At 37.0% G+C, this 23106-nt stretch overlaps 1 protein-coding gene across 5 annotated transcripts in view; it reads right to left on the bottom strand.

The window, feature by feature from the left end:
• Positions 1-23106, bottom strand: part of Chl1 (cell adhesion molecule L1 like) — a 191325-nt gene that overhangs the window by 59985 nt on the left and 108234 nt on the right. For all 5 annotated transcript variants that reach the window (XM_040739359.1, XM_013125011.3, XM_013125014.3 and 2 more), the window contains 4 exons: positions 22186-22359; positions 16411-16516; positions 14806-14993; positions 203-325 (listed from right to left, as the gene is read on the bottom strand). In XM_040739359.1, the coding sequence (XP_040595293.1) occupies positions 203-325; positions 14806-14993; positions 16411-16516; positions 22186-22273 (505 nt within the window). In that variant the 5' untranslated portion in view covers positions 22274-22359. The remainder of the gene's footprint in view (positions 1-202; positions 326-14805; positions 14994-16410; positions 16517-22185; positions 22360-23106) is intronic.

Here is a 23106-nt window from a genome sequence, read left to right as displayed (position 1 = left end):
GTTTTCTAGTATCTTCGCATATACATTCTAGTTTACACTCAGAAGAAAGGTGAAATTTCAAATATATTTAATTTTGAAATCTATTTGTCTCTACAGCATAATTAATCAGATATGAATGTTTGCTTTCATTGGCTTCACTGTGTTACTTACATAGCTCATGGAATTAAAGTAACTCAGAATGATGGAACAGAACACTACTTACCAATATTCATCCAATAGATGTGCAAAGGTGGGAGGCCTTTGGGGGGGTTGCAGGGTAGGACAATGGAATCCCCTTCTTCTACATCCAAGGGTTCAATTTTTTCTTTTGGAAATTTTGGAACACCTAATAAAATGATCACCATGAGACATTAGACATTCACTTTTAATGTAACATTAATATATTCTATGTTATTCATAACCAGTGACAGTCTTGTCATAAAAACTGAGCAACTAAGAAATTCAACATCCCAAGTCTTTGATCCTGTATCTCCCCTACAGAGGTAAATACTATTAAGAATATGGCAAGATGAGGCTGCCTGCAGCCCTTCTCTTCTTTTTCTCTACCCCCAGTTCAAATCCCCTAGTCTCATTCCAAACTCTACAGCAGAGCCAGCTCTACAGTAGTGCACCATAGGCAACTTAGTTCACAGTCATCTCCCATATGGTTCCCACAGATCTTCCCACTTTTAACTTTGCTCCCTGGCTCATAGCTTTCTACCAGACCCCAATCCCAGCAGGCATGCCATGCTATTCCAAGGGTCATCCATTCTAGGGCAAAAAGTAGTCCGAAGGCAAAATTACCATTCTTCTATTGCTCCTGAAATTCAATTTCCCCACCCAGCTTCATCCCCAATTTTGACTCAGACAATCTGCTCTGTTTTCCCTTTCCTGTCTGACCCCATTCCCAAGAGAACACAAAGACCTTTTCCTCCAATCTTCCCTCTCCAAAATCATCTGGTTTCCCTTTCCTGTCTGACCCCATATCCAAGAGATCACAAAGACCCTTTCCTCCAATCTTCCCTCTCCAAAATCATCTCAGTATCCAAAGCTTCAATACCAGCAGGCATACACTGTGAACACACCACCTGAGCAGACCAAAAAAAAATAGCAACACACAGACATCATACTCTCTCTGAAAATCCAGGAAGGAAACAGAATCTAAGAAACAAAATACAGCCAACAAAGACAAATCCAGAAATCATTACTTATACCCATAATCATACTAAATCCAGATGCCTAAATACCAGCATAAAACACAATAACATCCAGGGCAACATGTCTCGGCCACAGCAGGTCCTGAATATGCCAACATAGATGAAGGACAGGAAAAAAATCATCAAATATAAAGATGATAGAAGTCCTTAAAGAGAAAATCAATAAAGAAACCCAGGAAAACACAAACAGTGTGAGGGAATGAATAGATCTTAAAAAATCAAGAGAAACTAAAGCAACTGGGGGAGTGGGACATTTGGGAGGTAGTGTGGAAATCTAATTCTGTAGAAGATTCCTGGCATCTAGGAAGGTGATCCTATGAGTACTCCTAGTAATGTTGGTTATAGAGTCTGACTTGATCATTTCTACACAAGGCTTCCAGTGTTGGGACTAGGTTGCATTCACCTGAGTTATTGGCCAAGAAGATCCAATGGAAATCCCCAAACAACCCACACTATTCCTAAGACAAAAGGTTGTCCCCTGCATGCTGACAGATCTCACCCCATTGCCAAGGACAACACCCACACATCTCATTGAACATGGGGAATTTGAGCTCGTCCCTACATCAAGACCTCACCCCAATATTATAGTCTCTTTGGTACAGGAAGTTACTCTGAAGGTTACCAGAAATGTAGATGCTAACACAGACAAAAAAAACCTTTGACCTACAATCTGTCCTGCATGAAAAATATGCTAAGGCAATGGTGGCAAAGAACTTATGAGAATAGCCAAGCAATGTCTGATTTGACCTAAGGCCTACTCCACAAGAAGGAACCCACACCCAATGCTGCTTGGGTAGTGAAGAAACAGAGACTAGAAAGCCTAGAGTTCTGCAGTGAAATCAAACACTACTGGTCTTTAAAAAATCAATAAAATAATTCCTAATGATATTCTGCTATACTCATAGATCTGGGCCTTATCCAATCATTATCAGAGAGCCTTCCTTTAGAAGAAGATAGGAATAGATAAGAGATCAAGTCTAAATTGGAGGTTTCCTTTGACTTCCTCCTCCCAGAGCCCAGGGAATTCCTTGGAAATGAGGTATAAAGAATGTAAGAGCCAGAGAGCATGGAATACACAAGGAGAGCAAAACTCTCTGAATCAATTAAGCAAGGTTAACATGAGTTCATACTGACTGAAGCAGCAAGCACATGGCATTCATTGGCCTGCACCAGGTCCTCTATGTATATCTTCTACCTATTAGTTTTGTGTTTCTATACAACTACTGACTAAGAATGAGGAGGTCTCTGACTCTTGTGCCTACACTTCAATATGATAGTTTTTGCTCCATCTTACTGTGTTTTATTGTGTCATGTTTAGTCATGACTTATTAGAAGCCTGTTCTTTTCTAATGAGAGACAGAAAGGAAATGGATCCAGAGTGGAGGGAAGGTGAAGAGGACCTCGGGAAACTTCATTCAGGATATACTGTATAATAAAAAGATCTATTTTCAATAAAAGGGAAAATAGCCTGACATGAATTTTGGTAAACTTTCAATACACTTCTTGGACACAGGAGATGGTGCACTGGCTAAGCCTTCCAACCTGAGCTCATTCCCTGGAATCCCTATGGTAGAAGAAGAAAATTGATGTCTAAAGTGGTCATATAGCATTCCATATATGTACTCTGATAAAACCACTACCTCACAGACAGACACATAGACACACTCACACACACACACACAACACACAAACACACACACACAGAGAGAGAGGGGGGAAATAAAATAAATGAAAAGTAAACATTAAAAGATATTTCTGCATGGTAAAGTTCTGACCAAAATATTTTTGCTTGTGCTCTCAACAAGGTATGAAAACCCTCATGCATTGTTTTTCTAAGATACAATGCAAACCACAGAATTTGTTCATTTCCCACAGACATGATACCATCTTTTACAGACATTGTGTTTTCTTCTGTTAGTTTTTTGTTGCCTAGCTCTGTCTTTATTGCAAAGGCAATGAACATGATTGGTGAATACCCTGTTCAGATCATTAGATATACTAAACCAACAATTCAAACCTCATATGAGGAGATGGGAAACACAAGAAGAGCACATTTGACTACTCTAAGTTACAAAGAAGACCCTACCTGAGGATCACTCCAGTATATGCAATTTTAAGTGAGGTAGAACTGGTGTTGGAAAGGAGGGTTTCCAATAATGCCTTCTATTGTTTCCTCCTCATGATGGGATCAATTTCCCAAAGGAGCAAGTATGAGAGTAATGCAAGTAAGAACCTCACAGAACTGACAGCCACCACCAATGCTCCCAGTTCATATAAACTATTTACACCTATATGGATATTGAAAATGTATCCTGACTGAACATTATATAGCTTTCTTCCAACTCCACTAGGGGGCTTGACTTTGTGGATTCACAAGTTCTGATGCAGGACAATAGTTAGAGGACGACATCTGCCAAAAGTCCAGCCTCGTGAGATTTTTTTTAAATATGTCTAAAGTTTTTTATAATAAGCAGTGATTCACAAAATATTACTGTGTTTTATGGAAATCTAAGGTTTTTCTTCTTAAAAATTCTCAATTTTGCATGTCTTGCCAGTCTCTACAAAATTAATTTTGAGAACTGCTACCCATTTCCTCTGTATTTATCATATCGCTCTTTAGGCCCCATCCCATTCTCAGTGTTTAGGGCAATTTACTGACATTTTCTTGTATCCAGGTACCAGTTGTTTACAAGGAATTTCTTTTGGTCTAAATTCAAGGACTTTTCCAAGCCAAGAATTGTACAAGGCAGTGAGCTGTTACAGTACCTCAGCAACATGGGCAGGGAAGACTCAATATCTGCACTTTCAGTCATATGGTGCTTCCCTTTTGGTCATCACACTTATGCCAGATACTTTTTGAGACATTGGCAAGACATGTGAGTCACAGTTATCTTTGAACCATGCTTTGGCTGTAGGTACCATGAAATTCCTAATAACAGACAGATTGTTTAATATTTCACTGTTAGCACCCCAAGAATAAAATAATATGTCAGCTAAATCATTAGCATTGATAGACAAAAAGCATACCTCGCTCATATGAAAAATTAATAAATCTGTTACATACTCAAACTTGAAATTCTAACTATTTATTTAGTATTATTTGCCACACTGAGTTTCAGTGTACACTGGTATGGAAGATAGCCGTATGTTTGGGTTTGATGAATCTGTTAACACTCAGAAACAACAGACAACAAGGGAAAAGAAGCACACGTAGGAAAAATGAATGGGTATATTATTTTCTATCTGATATGCAAACTATCTAATTCTTAATGTGAATATCCAGATTTAAAGAAAGTAGATAATTAATAAGATATATGAATCATTAATTGGAAATTCTCTCCCTCAAAGCATGCAGAAAAGTCTAATGAATCAGACAGATAATAAAGCCAATGAAGTGCTAGCATCTTTACATTAATTAAATCTAGATTATGAAATTCCAGTTCCCAAACTATAAACATAAAGTTAGTTCAGTGAGCATCTAACCCATCCATAACATAAAGGGAAAAAAGACAATTTATAGGTCTACTAAGCCCTTAAATACACATTGTATATCTTCAAAACAGCTTTTAACTAAAGATGAAATTAGTATCAGGATGCAGGGAAGATTATATATCATCTAACTTAAGGATTCAGAGAAGAAATTAATTAATCTGGGTTGTTTCATTATTTGGTGACGTTGAATCTTATAGCCTTCACTATGGAAGAACATGCACATTTAACATTTTCAATAAACATTCCCTTTTGCTTTCTGCTACCATGATAAACATCATGAACCAAAGCAACGTGGGGGAAGAGAGGGTTTATTGGGATTATACTTGCAAGTCACACTCCATTATTGAAAGAAGTGAGGACAGGAACACAAGCAGGAGCTGCAGGAGAAACCAAGGAGGGATGCAGCTACTGGCCTATCCCTCGCTCAGGCTCAGCTAGCTTTCTCATAAAGGCTAGATCTGCCTAGGGGTAGTGCTGCCCACAGTAGGCAGTATCTCACTACACGAATCATAATTCAACAACATATCTCACAAACGTGGCCCTAGGCCAATATGATCTGAGCAATTCTGCAGTTGAGGTTCCTTCTTTCCAGATGATCCTAGGTTATGTCAAGTTTATGATTTAAACTAACCATCTTGATGTTGTTGTTGGAAATTAAATTAAAATAACAGAGCAGCAGCTGTGCAGAGAATTTTAACTCAGATAAAGAAATGACCCTATTTGAACCACTCTAAAAGTGACTGATTGATTCACTTCATAGGCAATAACCATAGTATTATTTATTGAGAACAGATAAATATGTTTGGTTTTAAGCAATAGTCTGCTCAGGTGAGGCAATTCCACCCCTTTTGCTTGCTTTGGCAGTTCTGAAGAACCCCCATCATCACTGAAACACACTAATCCAGACTAGATTTAACCCTAGGTGGTCCTCCTGCAAAAGGGTCAGAATTCACCTACACATCACTGCCTACTTAAGCAGAACTTCAGTTGTGTTCAGAAATCCCATTTTCACCCACTGGATGAAATCAACTCCCATCTACATAACAATACTGCAGATCTGTTTGCAACAGTAATTGAAGCAGTTGGCAACTTCCTCTTATTCATGATGCTCCAATGGGTCCTTCATGTCAATCATTGAGAACAGTGGACCAATCCCCAGTATTCACTTACAAATGTGAGCTACACTTTGTTGTGTTCATTCATGAATGACTTCTTGAAGTCAAGACAATCTACACAGAAAACCTTTCCCAGAGACAAGCTGACCACTAATTAATTTAGCCACTTCATTCAAGCCAATCTACAAAAGGAAACTCCAATGGAGACTTTTAACTTCAGGTTATGTCAGCAAGGGTTGAAAACATATAATTTCAATTCTCTCAATATTCAGAAAAAAAAAACACTTCTTACTGAGCAGAGAAAACATCTGACCAAAAATAGCTGTCCAGATTAGTGGCTCTCAACCTGTGAGTCATGACCCCCACTGGTGTCTCATAGCAGATATTTATATTATGATTCATAACAGTAGCAAAATTACAGCTAGTAAGTAGCAATGTAATAATTTTATGACTTGGGGATACCACAACATGAGGAACTATGTTAAGGAGTCAAGGTATTAAGAATGTTGAGAACCACTGGTCTAGAGGGTGTTCTAAGATAAACTGGGAAATACTGGAGTTGTTTTAATACTAGATTATGATTTTATCATCTAAAGTAACTAGAGCATATGTAATTAAAAGCTTATGAATTCAAAAACATATAGCAGAAAATTTAACACAGGTTATAATAGATCAGGAAAGCAAACAGAAAGCAAATCAGCAACCTGAAGGATTGGTGTTACACAGCCAAAGTATAAGCATTAATATCATCAGTTTAATCTCTGATGGTTGAAAAGCACTACAATCTGCAAGATCACACTGTAATTACACAGCTATTGTATCATGAGATACATAAGAAGAATTGAGGATTGCCTAATGGATGAAACCAGCACAAAATCTGTACTTGATGTCATAATTTTGTGAATGAATTGGCTGTTTCTTGCTGTACATTCTTCCTGTAGCTTATCCCTTTCTGTAACAAACTTTGGATTCACTTCCCATAGTTTAGTACTATCTGATCATTTACTGGGAAGAAATTTCTCCCATGCATTTGGGGTTTTACTGATTATACTCCCTAGCTATATGTAAAACCTGCTCTCCATTAATAGGTTCTAGTTTATTGATTGTATTCCTTAGCTATGTATGAGGTCTGTTTCCCACTATCAGGTCCTTGTTCCTGTCTCCATTGCAATTGCAGAGATCAGCCTTCCTGAAATTACGTTTATTGATAGGCATTTGGTCAGTGCTTATGGCCCAGGCAAAAGCAACCCATCTAAGACATTCCCAGATATCCAACATAGAGTTACTACACATCCAAAGATGTTGATTCATAGATGCATAGATGGATAGAAAATATAAACATGCCCTGTTTTTACCTCGCTTGCAGATAGAGAAGTGATAACCTAAACTAACTTTGCTCTGAAAATTCTCAAACTTCTTGTTGTAGTAACTCAAGATTTTAGCTCAGAGATTTACTGCTCCCTCTTGTTTCCCCTGAGAAGATAAAGACAAAGGTAATCAGCTCCTTTGCTCATTCTCAAGGAAAAGTAAACTCTCCTTAAGACCTATGCTGCCACTGAGGCTAGAGCACTAGAAGGTGCCAGGTTTTGTTTCTTGTGAAAATTAAACATAGACCCTTTCGTTGACCTACAGCCCTAGTCAATTGATGCTAAAAGTTTCTCCTAGAACTTTTAGTCTGTTACTCTGTGTGTAAATCTTATCTGCCTTACTGATGCTGAGAAACTTAAGCCTCACATTGCATTATTAAAAAGAATCACTGTTACAAATGTATATATACCTCTACCCCCAAGAAGTGGGGAGAAACAAAACACAGAGACAGAAAATAGAAATGAAGAAACACAGATATAGAGAAATGGTGAAACTGAGAAACAGGAGAATAATAAAGAAACAAGGATAGAAAGATCAAGTTGTAATTACATTTCTTTTCCCCTCAGACTCTAGTTCCTTTGTTTACATGTAGTTCCTTTTTAGAACCCTGAGAGAACTCTAGAAGCTGAACTTCTGAAATTTTCAATAGAACAGAAAGGAAAAGAGCTTCCATCTACACACACACACACACACACACACACACACACACACACGCACACACGCACACACACACACGTGTGTGCGTGCCCTAGTCACAGTCACAGGATGTGCTATTCTTGTTTTGTTTGCTGTTCTCTTTCAAGTCACTAATGCTAAGGCACAGACAAATATCTCCCAAATGCCCATGTGGTCAAAGCTAATGCTTCATGACCTCTACTGGAAGATGCTAGAACTTTAGAGAGGTGAGGCATTGTCATAAGGAGTTATAGTAGGATGATCTTGAAGGAAATTGTGTAACTGTGGTCCGTTCTCTTTCCCTTTGATCCCTGTATCACAATGTAGGCAGATTTTACTCTTCCACACATTCTCATGATGATGTGCTTCTGTAACCTGGCTCAAAGCAGTAAAGCCATCCCATCATGGTCAAGACAATGGAAAAATGTGAACCAACCTAACTTTTTTCTCCTTATAAACTGATTATATCAGAGATTTTGTTGTAGTGTTAGAAAATGGATTAATACAACTAGAAAAATGGCTGGAATAGGAAGTGAACCTAATAACTTGTTGACTAATTCACCAACTAAGATCTTATTCTGTATATATGCCATGTAGTGAAAGGATTGGTCATGCATTCATAAATGATGCAATCTATTTGCTGGGCTTTTTTCTCTCATCCTCTCCTTACCAAACTCAACTATGAAATTATAAAAACAGGAAACTAAGCATTGTGAATAAAAAAATCCCTTTATATTAAATAACAACTTCATAACTGAGAGAGACAAACTCTAAAATTAGAACCACCAAGTTTCCATCAATAAAGAAAAATAAAATCCCTGCAGCTTAAGAGAAATCCATTGTTAAATGAGGAAGCTTGAAATGGTCTTATTTATGAACTTTGAAGGACTAGAGTGGAGGTCAGATGATGAAGTCTTTTCAAGACAGCCTGGAAATGATTTGTAAGAATTCTACTTCTTTTTACTTGTTTCTGAAGCAGGAAAGAAAGAGAGCAATTAGCTACATTAAAGACCTAATCTTTGATCCTCCACCTCTTAACTGTTCCACTGTCATACTCTGACAGGGATTATCCTCATACTACCATCATTTCACTGATAATGCTTAGGTAGTAAGGGAAAATATTTTTTAAATCTGTTAATTGTTCTGTCTTACATGAGACTGTCCCACTTCTCTCCAGCAGTAGGTCTAGCTATTGCCTTGTTCGTCTCCATAGCAACCACTTGAATCAGGTTAAGGAGCACCCCATCACCTTGCATTTTATGATATACATTTAATCTCTCTTTCATACCATATTTCTAACCCCATTTCAGTTAAAATATGTATAATAGAGGTATAGATTTATGAAAACACAGACAAGGCATCACCAGGCCACGAAAAATCAGTGTGTGTTTGGGAAAATGTACATTTTAATTTAGAGTGTATTCTTTCTAAGGGTTGCTGGATCCATTGGAAAAGAAGAGGAGATTAGAGAGGGCTGACTTTATAGAAGTTATATTCTTGACTTTCAGCCACAATATTCATGCCAATAATTCCTGATCCAAAATAGATGGACATTTCTAACTGTCATTTCAAGTTAACTCCTAAGTGAAGTTTCAAAGTCTACAAGTGACTGCTCTTCCCATTAATTCTGGTGTGTCATCACAACCCAGGATAGCCACTTCAGCAGCATTACCATGTCATTAGTGAAATAACCTCAATGATACAGAGGAAGAAAGATACAGGATGGAAATCCTTTTACACACCATGCTGTCCACTCCACCAGGAGCATTACTGCCTTCTACCTGGGGCTGACCCCAGCCCCTCCCACCTCCATTGGTGCTGATTAGTATCTTCAATATTGTGTTCAGCAGTAAAAATTTCCCAAGAAAAATTTTCACCACCAATATTTCCTCACCAATATTTCATGCATGTTTACAAACTTTAAATTGAAGTATAATACACCATGTGCATTTCTATAAGATTTGTTTTTATAACCTCAAGTATAATTGAACCTCTATATTGCTGAGACATAGATTCTACAAGCTTATATGACAATTTATTATTTTACACACTGAGTCCCCCCCTCAAAAAAGTTAAACTTATGTTAAACATTCTGTGCAGGTGACTGATAGTGATTTTGGAGCATAGGAATATTGCTAATACAGAGCTCAATTATCTTTAGCCTCCTTAATATTCATTCATTGTCCTCATCTGTGTTACCACTAACACCCATGTGACTATTACAAAAATTCTTACAGGATATACAGAAAGATCCCTAGCATTCTTCAAACCAATTCCAATGAAAGACATCAGACACTACCTGATACCTGTAGCAGAAATTTCCTCACTGCACTGTAACCTAACTGCCTGGTGTCCCCACCAATATACTCTTAAACTTCTTTGGTTTATGACTTTCTTTTGTTAATTACCATAGAAATGTCATCAAATTTTGCCAGAATAGAATGTGGAATTTGGGAAACCTGAATCTATATTGCCAGGCTATTATCAGCCAGAACTGCCTCTAGAATAAAATTTCCCTGTGATGTGAGACTCAAGTCTTTGCAGCAATACACTCCACTACAAATGAATTGTTAGATTCCCATGTCAGTGCATGATACATACGTACAAGTAAATAAAACAATATAAAGTAAACACAAATACCGGTGCCCCCAAATTCCATACACCTAGGCAAGGGAAATGGGGGAACCTAGGTGAATTCACATTTTAGGAGGTGGGAACAAAACATCCTAAGATAAAGGATCAAAATATGCCCTCTTTGTACTTGTATCTTAAGATGAAGTGTCCCTAACAGGAGAGGGGACACTAAAGAGACTCAATTTTGCCCTTTCCTTTGGCTATTATGCTGTTGTCTCTTTTCTATTTGTAAATTAACAGTTTTGAACAAGTTAACAGTCCAATTAACTGTTCTGCACTGAAGCTAACATCAAAGGAATGAAGCTGGAAACAGATCTTACCAAGCCCACATGATGGGTTGTTACCTTCACAAAACCAAGTCATTTTGCAAAGCAGTCATGACCAGGCAGGTGAAACCCACAGAAACAGCTGACATGAACAAGAGGGAGCTCATGGATCCAGACTGATGGCTGAGAGGCCAGCATGGGACTAATCCAGACCCCCTGAACTTGGGTGTCAGTGAGGAGGCCTCGACAATTTTTGGGGCCTCGGTATTAGATCAGTATTTATCCCTGGCATCTGAGTGGACTTTGGGAGCCAATTCCACACAGAGGGATATTCTCTCAGCCTGGACCCATAGGGGAGGGCCTGGGTCCTGCCCCTGATTATATGACAAACTTTGGAGATTCCCCAATGAAGGGCCTCACTCTCCCTGAGTAGTGGAGTGGGGATTAGGTCAGGGTTTGAGAGGGCTGGTGGGTGCGGGGGAGGAGGAGACGGAGAGGGAGCTGGGATTGGTGTGTGAAGCATTCTTTTTTTCTTCTTTTACTTTAATTTTAAACAGTTTGCTTCACATGTCAATCCCAGCTCCCTCTGCCTCCCCTCTTCCCGCACCCCACACCATCACCCCCAGTCTCCTACCCTATCCCCACTTCCTTCCACATAGGAGTCTGTCATTTCGCTCAGAGCAGGGTCCAGGCCAGCCCCTAAGAGTCCAGGCTGAGAGAGCATCCCTCTGTGTGTTATGGACACACGAAGTCCATTTGTATGCCAGGGTTAAGTACAGATCTACTGCCCAGGGCCCCATAGGTTGCCCAGGCCTCCTCACTGACTCTCACACTCAGGGGATCTGGATCAGTCCCATGCCCAAAAGCTCCAGGAATCTGTCTGTTTTTCCATCCTTAACATAGCACTGGCATTACAGGTACAAGCCACTGTGATGGCAGCTTTCTACATTTTGGGCTCAAACAGTGGTTCTCTTGATTACATGGCAAGCTCTTTACTGACCGAGCCTTCTCTCCAAACCCCACTTTCCTCTTTTATGAAGATGTGTGTGTGTGTCTCATAGTAAATGTTTACACCACTGGAATTAGTTTTACACACACACACACACACACACACACACACACACACACACACACACATACTACAACCTATTACCTTAAGTCAGCTCATTCATTTTTATCCTAAAGATATGTTACATAATGAGCCTCTTTCATTAATGTCCATTATTGTTCCTTTTCATATAAGTTAGAAAGACATTGAATATTCCTCTAAATAATGTTTTCATGGTAAGAATATATCTTATCATCCGGACTTTTTCAAACCATCATTTTCACTATTTTCCCTAACATTTCTTGTTTGACCCGTGAATAACAAATGTATTACTTAATTTTCAAAAATAGGAAACTTTCAGGTGTCAGTTGTGGGGCTTGTATAGTCTATGGGGCCTCTGGCAGTGGAACCAATATTTATCTCTAGTGCATGAACAAGCTTTTGGAACCCATTCCCTATGGAGGGATACTCTCTCAGCCTATATACATGGGGAAGGCCTCAGTCCTGCCCCAAATGATGTGACAGACTTTGATGATCCTTTTGGGAGGTCTCACTGTCCCTAAGGAGTGGATGGGGGGGGGGATGAAGGTTTGGTGCAGGGAATGGGATGAAGGGAGACAGAGAGAACTGGGATTGGTATGTAAAATAGGATTATTTTTAATTTAAATAAAATTAATTTTAAAAATAGACTGTCATTGAACTTTTGTCATTAATTTATAGTTCTTTTTATTCTTTTTACAGTTCAACAGATCATCAATAGTACCATTTCTTCCAAATACATGAAATAATTCATTCCCCAGTTTCAGTATGATATTCCATACACATTCATTAGTTGTAATTTAGACCTATGTGACTTAAGTCTGGTATGTCCTTAGTAATGCTCTTTCTGCTTGAGCCACCACACAATGATATTAATATGTTATATATTTACCTATTTCTTTTTTAGATCTATTATTATTGCATTCTATAGTATTATCCCTAGTGCATGAACAAGCTTTTGGAGCCCATTCCTTATGGAGGGATACTCTCTCAGCCTATTACATGGGGAAGGCCTCAGTCCTGCCCCAAATGATGTAACAGACTTTGATGATAATTCTTCCACCTTTTGTTGTTTTAAAATTCGGGATAAATGTGATGCTAGGGAAATTCCCAGGAATCTACTCCAGCTACACAATAGTGGAGAGAGTGCCTAAGTTGGCCTTCCCCTGTAATCATATTGGTCACTATCCTAAGTGTCATCATATAACATTCATCCAGTAACTGATGGAAGCAGATGCAAAAATCCGCATCCAAACACCAGTAGTAGTCCAGTCGAAGTGAGGTAGGAGGAATTATATGAGCAAGGGGGATCAAGATCATGACAGGGAAACCCAAAGGTACAGTTGTACAGTTGACCCAAACTTGTGTGAGTTCATGGACTAAAGACCTACAGCTGGGGAGCCTGCATGGGACCAAACTAGGCTCTAAGCATGTGGGCAACATTTTTATGGCCTGGTATGTTAGTGGGACCAGGATCTATCCATAGTGTATGAGTTGGCTTTTTGAAACCCATTCCATATGGTAGAATGCCTTGTTCAACCTTGATGTGTAGGAGAGGAGTTGCTTATGCCTCAATTGAACATACCAGGATTTGTTGGCTTCCCATGGGAGGCCTTACACTTTCTGAGGTGTAGATGCAAATGGGTTGGGGAGAGCAAGGAGGGGAGGGAAAGGGGAACTATGGTTGGTATGCAAAATGATGAAAAAGCCTAAAATAAAAATGGAATGTTTATGGTTATATATTTTATTCTGTATTTTACAGCATTTAAAAAGTACTCAATTAACTATTATCTTTAAATTGGAATGGGGATGTATTTAGATTTATTTTTTGTATTTTTACAGTCTTATTTCAAGTCTTTTCTATATCTTTCCTTTGTCACTTTTACTGTCTACCATGTGGTCCAATAACCATTCACTTTATTTGGATTTTCAGTTTCATTACAAATTTGAATATGCATACTGTTATTATAGAAGTCCAAATTTGCTCAGTATTTAGTGCTTTAGAATTTTGTTAGGCTTTAATAATAATTTATATACAGCACTCTCTCTTAACTTTCAAGAAAATAACTCCTCATTATTTGTTACTTTATCATTTGTTTATATTATTTTGTCTTAGCAAGGCTCCAAATTTAATAAGAAATTGTAAAAGAAAATGTTAACTGATATTTTTCCATGTAAGAATTTGCCCTATAAAGCTTTGGGTTAGACTTGTATAAAATTAGGAACCATAGATCAGGGAAAATAAGTGGGTATTTCATGGACATAGGCAAAATTTGTCAATGATTAAGTAATCAGAAATTGGTATTTGTTTTCGGAATTGACAGTCTTAACTGTGAAGGATTTACAGTTTGTAATGATATATTCTTATTTTATACATCATCAGTGGCTGGCTCTACCCAACTATAGGGAAATGACTTTATTTAACTGGGATTATATAGCCAGCTTTTCTCCATCTAGCAGTAGGTGAAAGAATTGCCAAGACACTCCTTCTAGAAGCAGTTAAAATCCTATAAACAGCTATTTATGCTTTTGTCTTAGATTCTTTGATTGAAGCTGCATATTTTGTGAGATGTATCATCCTGGAGCCACAAGTATGTTACAAGAAGGATATGGGTCCTGGAGCCTGATAGAACTGCACTAAACTGTGTTATTGAAGAGTGTCTTTGTGTTGATGTAGTGGCTTTGAGATTATCTGTTACTGAATACTGATCTAAATTTAGCTAATAATATATTTATTCATCATCATATATGGAAGGTACTTTATCTGAGGTAACATATTTTACTGAATTGCAGTATGATTAGGCTTTGTGACAATATCTGACTATAAATATTAAGAGTCTGAAGAGATGTTTTTCTAGTAAATGAAATACATGCTGATTAAATTCTTACTGGTTTATTGCTTTATATGGCATGATGTCCAATTAATGCTTCCCTAGACCAATTGTTACTGAAATCTCTACTTGAACACTTACCTGGAACTATGAACTCGATTTCTTCGGATATTGCAGTTCCTAATCTATTAGATGCAAAGCAGCGGTATTTCCCTTGGAAGTGAGAGATGTGTCCCTCATTTGGGATCTTGAATGTTCCTGAATTGTTAGACATAATTATCCGAGGGTCAGAAAGATCAAAATGCTTGTCATCCTTAGTCCATGAAAATCTACAAGATAAAAAAATTATTGGTGACATTTCATAATTTTAAAACTTTAATAAACAAATACACAAAAGATAAAATCAAGAGAATTTGTGAGTTTAAAATATATACAATAAATCATGACAGTGTATAAAGAAAAGTGCAAGAAATCATAAAGGCAAGAAAAATATGTGAAACCGGGTGTTGGTGGCACATGCCTTTAATCCCAGCACTCAGGATGCAGAGGCAGGTGGATCTCTGTGAGTTCGAGGCTAGTCTGGTTTAGAAAGCCAGTTCCAGGAAAGGCTCCAAAGCCACAAAGAAACCCTGTCTCGAAAAACAAAAGACAACAAAAAAAGAAAAATGTGGAAAGTGAGATAAGATATTGAAGATTGAAGGCAGTTTTATTCTCTTTTAAAATTGAAGGTATTTTAAAAATATCTCCATAATATCTGGATGGCAACACACATACACACATATATATATATATACATATTATTCTGGATCACGTGCTTCACTGTGTATATGTCTGTGTGAAGAAACACAAACACACATACAAATTCCACTAATTCCCTTTTATCTGGTATTTTCAAGTGTGCGGCATATTTGAATCTATCTTAAATATATAATTTTTCAGTTAAAAATATCAGTTTCAAAATAATATTAAAAGTAATTTTATGATGATATAATAATATTTTTGTCATGGTGTTGCTATTTCATTTTTTAACCCATTTTGATGCTTTTCCTTTTACAAATAATAGAGTGGTAAGAAACTCTCTATACTTTAATCATTTGATAATTTATTTCCCCTTATTTCCTCAGAGCAATTCTTCATAAACAATGACAGCAGATTTATAGGTAGAAAAGTCATTATAGTTACAATTGTATTTGAGAAAAAAGTACGCAGTTAAGTTCTACCTAGTCACATATAAATTGTTGCATAGATAATGTAAACAGGTTTGTGTGACATACATAAACAAATTTTGATTTTGTAAATTGATGCATTTATCTAGGTATTCTTTATCAATAGCAAAGCAGGAATCAGATATCAGGGTAAGAACCTGGAAGATCAAAGAAGCTGTAAAGCAGTCACCAGTGACTTCCTAACTCTCCTGTCCTTCATCCAAAAGGAACAAGATCCTTTCTAAGCCCTGCCTTACTACTTCCTCAGTCCTCCAAAACCTCTGTCATTAATTCTGTCACCTAGTGGATACTCCTGCCCTCTGATTCTAAACAAATTTTACTGTCAGAATACAATAAAAATATCACAAAACCATAGTCTTAAGTACCACTTACTGAGAAATTTGGTGCTTCAGTCATAATGTACATTTGTATTGTAACTTATGATAGTCACATTAAAATAGCATGAAATAAAACCCTTTCAAATACACAAACACAAACACGCACATATAGTTTCCAGATGCATATTTACTAACATACTTACTTTGGTTCTGGGTTTCCTTTAGCTTCACATTCAATTTGAAAATACTCATCAAATGGAAACGCAACTTGCACATATGACTGCTTTGTAATTGTTGGAACCTGTTGAACTGAATATCAAAACAGTATACTTGAAGAGTAAGGTTTTCAAAAATGGGACATGATTAAATAAAGAGAACAACATGTGCTTTCTTTTTTTTTAAGAGTATAATTATCCTTATTTTTTATTTTTTATTATTTTAATTTAATTTTATTTATTTATTTTTTATTTATTTATTTTTCAGTTTAAGTTTAGATAAGAAACAAAGTTGCTTCACAAGTCAGTTCCAGGGCCCTCTCCCTTTCCCTCCACTCCTAATGCCCTCCCCCCAACCCCCCCCATTATCCCTTCATTTCCCCAGGGAGGGTGAGGCCCTCCATGGGGGTGTCCATAGTCTGTCATTTCATATAGGGCAGGGCCTAGACCCTTCCCCAAGAGTTCAGGGTGAGAGTGCACCTCATATTGTTGGATGGGAGTCCAAAGTCCATGTGTATACTTGGGATGGGTACTGATCTTCTGCCCAAGGCTCAATAGATTACTTAGGCCTCCTCACTGACACTCACATTCAGGGGGTCTTGATCAGTCCCTTGCTGGATTCCCAGGCTGATGCCTGGGATTCAAGAGTTAACCTTTGTCAGGTCAGCTGTTTCTGGGGGTTAAACCAGCCCAGTCTTAATCCCTTTGGTCATCAGTCCTCCCTCTCTGTTACTGGCTTTCTTGAGTTCAGCAAAGGGAGTCTGCCTCATCTTCGATCAGCCACTAAATGAAGTTTCTGTTTCCCAGACTCTCTGGCCACGGGATTGTAGGCTAGCACTCCCCAGATCTATGTCTAAAATCCATATATGAGAGAGTACATGCCATGTTTCTCTATTTGTGACTGGGTTACCTCACTCAGGATGGTTTCTTCTAGTGTCATGAGAACAACATGTGCTTTCTACATTGGCAAGTGTGACAGTTGATCTTCAGTGCCAATGTGACTGCATTTAGAATAGTTCAGGAGACACATGAAGAAATGCATCCATCTAGGTGTTTCCAAAGAGGTTTAAATGAGAAGAGGAATATAAAATGTCAACCGTACCAGTCAGTGAGCTGGAGGCATGTAAACTGGAAAATGGGGTAACCACCTGACCACCATTCACCCCTCCTTGTTTTCCAACTGTGGGTATAAATTGATTAACTATGTCTGTCTCTCACTGCCATCCCTGACACAATGAAGTCCATCCTGTCAAAACATGAACCAGAAAAACACCTTCCCTCCACTAGGTGCTTTTAAAAATACTCTACCATAGCAATGAGAACGGTAATTAATATTGTAAGGAAAATTCTATCCCAAGAATTTTGCTTCTCTTTAACAGTTGTGTATGTCTACAGAGAATAGTCCCCTGCCATCGTTTTATATTGTCTCATACACAACCTTCAATTAGCCCCAGAAATGTGTGATAACTTTATAAAATCACAATAAAAACAGCCCATTATCAATCAAAATATGTATTTAAAATTTTTGGCATATCATTTATGTGGGCATGTGTACTGATTTTTACAAATTTCTGTCATGTGGAAAGTTTTCTGTTATTTTTCCTGCTTCTATCTAGATATCATAATTAACTAATTTAGCATCTTTCACCCTATTGATGTCCTGTGTCTCTTTTGATATTTCTTGTATTATGGAACATGTTTATTTTCCATCTCTCTTTCCAGTTAATATGTTTTTCAACTCATATCCTGGGCATCATAGGTTTTTCCATTATTGGATTATCAATGTGTGATAAATTTTCATATATAATGGAACTGACTCTACGAAGAAATGCCAAAATCATTTTTCAAACAATGTGTGATTACAGTAGTCCTCTTAGTCTGAAACCATTGATTAATGGATCATTAAATATGCTAAAGGTCAATGTTTATTGCAGAAGAATTTCTCTTTGTTTGATTTCCATTTTTGTTGATAAAAATTTTCTACAATCTTCCTTGGTGTTTGACGTTCATAAATTTATCTTTATTTCTCTTCCCTACTTGTACTGTCATTCCCTATCCTAAAATCAGTTTAAAATAAGACTACCCAAAATTCATGGATGTTGAAGACAGGCACTTGAATTAGGTTTTGAAAGATAATGGTGTACATAATGCTATACTGCAGGTAAGTACTCAGTAATTTTCAAACCGAGATATTCTTTAGTACAATTCTGTCAGGTGTTAATTTATAGTATTTATTTATAAGGAATTACAAAGCAATCAGTAGCAGGAAATCTCTTTGGCATATGTATTTTTGAGAAATGCAATTTGCATACAAATAGCAACTGACTGCTGAGTACTATTCAATAGTAAAGATACAGTTAGGACCTTCAGCCCTGTTACATTGGGCTAGGTCTTGACTTCTTCAACTTCTTTAAAATTACAAGGCATCTAAAGTGCCCATGTTCAAATGGATTATAAATTTTAACTACATAAAAAGTTAAATCTGAATGTGTTTAATTATTTTTTATATATTCACATAATATATTAGAATAAATAACATCTCGTGAAATCACAAACATCAGGAGAAGGGTTGCATTATTTTCTATGATGGCACATCTCTCATTACTAAAGAAAGGACAGCAGGAGTCTCATATTTGCTTCTACATTCTTTATATTGTAAGAAGGTAGTGTGATTATAAGTGTACAAATTCAGCTTCCTACAAACATGTAAATAAAAGAACTGGGAAATTATACATTACATCCAGATGATTTTGGGTATTATTTTATTGTGAAACATCTATTACAATATGAAATCTAAAACTAAACCTGTATATTTCTTCCTATTCTATTATATTGAACCATTATACCTACTTCTTGATCTATGTATGCTTTTTTGACCAGCCCCTGGTAGTCTTTAGAAAAAGTCTGTGTTTGCAGATTGATGTTTATCTGACAAATATTTGTACACAGGTCATCAAAAAATGTCACTTGACATTGCCTCTGATCTAATCAGGAAAGTCACTGATATTTGAAAGCCTTTGTGCTCCGGCTTTTAGTAGAGGATACAAGTATTCTTCAAGTCTAATTTTTACTTGAACACTCAAATTTGGTCAGTGACAGTTATCACATCTATACTGCCAGTTTATTTTAAATTGTCAGAATGATTTTGTTCCTTTTGGGGAAAATATCTGCCTGTAAACATCTGACCAACCATAATGAGTCTGTCAGTCATACTTTCAAGTAAAAATAGTGTGTGTGTGCTAAAGCAACGATATAATTGAGAAAGAAGAAAACCTTTGGGCTTCAATGCAGCAGAATTATTTTATGTCTATCTTATATTGCATTCTAGGAAGAGAATTAGCGAAGTTAAAACTGTTTTATGGATTCAGTAATTTTAGTCTTAAGAAAAATTGTTCTGGTTTAGGGGTATATAAATATGAGTACATGACCATGAAATACATCTTGTGTGCTGGACAACTCAGAGCTGGTGCCATCATTCATGTTAGAGAAAGAAAAAATTTTCTACTACATATTTCAAGTAATCAGTACAAATGACAACAGCAATAAAAGGGGATAGGAATTGGCACTAGGATATTGTTGTCAAAACACTTCGATCTCACACATCATCTAAATGTATCTTTGAGATCCCGAAGCACCCACAAACCAATGAAAAATTTGCAAATATTTTATTTTTTGCATATTAAAAGTGGTCAGTCACATTGTCACCATGTTGCCCATAGTAACTAAATTCAGGCAATATTCAGTGGATATTGATCACCATTTTAGTATTGACTAAAGCATCCACATACTCATTAGCAATTGTCTTGTTTCTGATTAAAACCATTCCTAAGCAAAGTGGGTACTGAGTTTCTTGTAAGTTCACCTTGTTTAAATTCTATTGCAGTTACAAATGGTAGAGAGGGACACAATAGCAGCAGTCCCAAAGACACCAGCTAATAACCAGAGAACAACTTGTTTATTACAACATTATTCTTTCTTAAATTTGCTAAAGTTGTAAAGGTTCTGCAATAACTAATTATACAGGGAGTGCAGCTAATAACCTTTGGGTGTTTGTATGAATATATATTCCACATTACAAATCCTTTCCTCTATAATTAGGCCAATTACAGAGACACCAGACTCGTTGACATTCAAATTGGATACCTGCCTTGGTTGCATTTACTAGTGAGTACTCTAGAGTGCCAAAATAAATGGGCACTATTCAGTTGCTCTGAAAACATGCTATTAATATTTTATAACAATTGTCTGAGGACATTACTGCATGAATGATAAGTAAGAGAAATGATCAGAATTATAATAAGCGATGTAAAGTAATATAACATTTTTCATCCTACATCACTGAAGAATTTGTGCAAAAACAGGGAACATGTATGTGTTTGTGAGAGACTAGGGTCTGTGGTTTGAATCTGGAACATCACGTGCATCCTTGCTGCTCTTAACTGTGCCCTGCACTCTTATACAAGAAAATTTAACGAGGCTGCAGAGCTGGCTCAGGAGTTAAGAGTCCTTGCTGACCATCCAGCAGACCTAGGTTTGGTCCCCAGAACATGTAAGGTGTTGTACAACCATATAATTGCAGTTCCAGGGTATTGATTGCCTTCTTCAGGCCTGTTTTGGCACCTTGCATGCACATGGTGCACAGACACACCTTAAGCAAAATCAAAAACCAAAAACTCACATATTTCTTTTAAAGAAAGAATCTACTAAAAATGAGCATGTTTATATCCTCATCTGGTCACTGATGAATTCTGATGAATTTGTGTAAGTTGCAAGATTTCATCTACTTATCAAAATAAATGTACACATATACATAAACATACATGCAAATAGGGAACTGGACTTCCTTAACAGATCAGAACACATAAATAAAGGCTCAACCATCTGATAAGAATAGAGGAGAGTACATTCTCACCTGTGGAATCAAGGTAGTATTAGGTATTACAATTTTGAGCTCTGATATGACTTTCTGTTATTTTAATAACCCATCAGTCTCACTTTTAAAAACAACTTGCCTTGGGAAAGAACATAAGGCTTCTAGGGCTGGAGTAATGGCTGAGCAGTTAAGAGCCTGTACTGCTCTTGCAAAGAACACAAGTGTAGTTCTCAGCTCCAGTGTCAGGGCTATTACCTAGCTCCAGGTAGATCTGATGCCCTGTACTGACCTCTGAGGGCACATTCACTCATATGCACATAAACATACCTGAGCATAAATATAAATAATTGAAAACAAATCAAATCTCTTTTTTAAATGAGGCTTATCCAATTATTTTTCATTATAGCTCTTTCAACGTTAGTAATTCCTAAATTAAAAGTCTCCTTAAAGTAAGTAACCCATGTATATAAAATAAAATGCCTCTTTTAGTTTCCCAGGTCTTCCTAGATCTGTGACAAAATATCACCTAGTCTTGTAACAGACCAAGGTTAGATAAAAGGCAAAATAACTAAGTTGAAAAATTATGAGAGGAACTAAATATCCTAACCCAAACCTAAAATGTATAGCCATGAAGCTTCATGATAGTTCAGAAATAGAATACAAAAGTTACATCCTCGGTCCACATACATTCTTCTTGAAAAGTGGACATAACCACTTAGAGTTTGCTCTTTCAGGTTCCTACTGTGGCCACCATGCCTGCCTGCCATTACACTACCCCACTGTGATGAACTCTTACCCCACTGGAAACATCAGTCCAAATAAATTGTTTCTTCTATAAAAAAAAAGTGGACATAAACTTCCATAGTAGGGTCTGGGCGCAGCACTCTTACCTGAGAGTGGTATTTCAGCTCTTGACAACTTTAACAGGAGGAAAATTAGGCTCAAGATCAGTCCTCTTCCATGTAATTGTATGCCCATTGTTCTTCAGAAAGAAGGCAAAAACGCAAAGACTGAAAAATGTAATGTGGTACTTTCCAGTCCCAACTTAGGAAAATGTGGAAAACCTGGAAAAGCCCACCAGAAAAACAGGATATTAGTTAATCTACTTTAAAATGTGAACACAACAAAAATTAAACACATTTTGTAATTAACAAACTAATGAACTCACTATCTAATAATACTAAAAAATAAGAGTTTTTATTCTTTATATTCAAAACAAGACATGTTAAAGTATGGTATATTGTAAAATATGAACCATTCCAATGAATCCTATTTGTAAATCAGAGGAAGATTTATACTGAAAGCTGTTTCTCACACTATAATCAGTCAGTGGCTATGAGAATAATTTCATTTATCTTATTGAGAAAGCAATGAATCCTCAATTAAATCTTTATATTAATATTAAGGATCATAGAGAAAAATCTTGGGCCCTTCTGCTAAAGTAAATTTTCATATTCAAAATTAGACAGTATTCCTATTAAGACAGAAGGAAAAAGAAAGGAAATAATGGAGGGAGCTATGGAGATGGAACCAGTCATTAAGGCACTAATCATGTCATTATCAGGGCCTGAGTTCAAATCTTAAGAAGCAAAACAAAAAGTCAGGCATGGCTGGGAATGGCTACAAAACCAGTGATGGGAAGGCAAAGATCGCAGGTCCCTGGGATTCCTTGACTAGATAAGCTAGTAAGTTAATAAATTGATAAGTTTGCTACAGGTTCTATGGGAGTTCCTGTCCCAAAAAGGAACATTGGCAAGACTGAGTACATCCTAATGACATGAAGAGATGGAAATTCATTATATTCATGTATG

The sequence above is a fragment of the Mesocricetus auratus genome, unplaced genomic scaffold, assembly GCF_017639785.1.
Source record: "Mesocricetus auratus isolate SY011 unplaced genomic scaffold, BCM_Maur_2.0 Super-Scaffold_100676, whole genome shotgun sequence".
In the NCBI taxonomy this organism is placed as follows: domain Eukaryota; kingdom Metazoa; phylum Chordata; class Mammalia; order Rodentia; family Cricetidae; genus Mesocricetus; species Mesocricetus auratus.
This window is presented reverse-complemented; position numbering and strand designations above follow the sequence as displayed.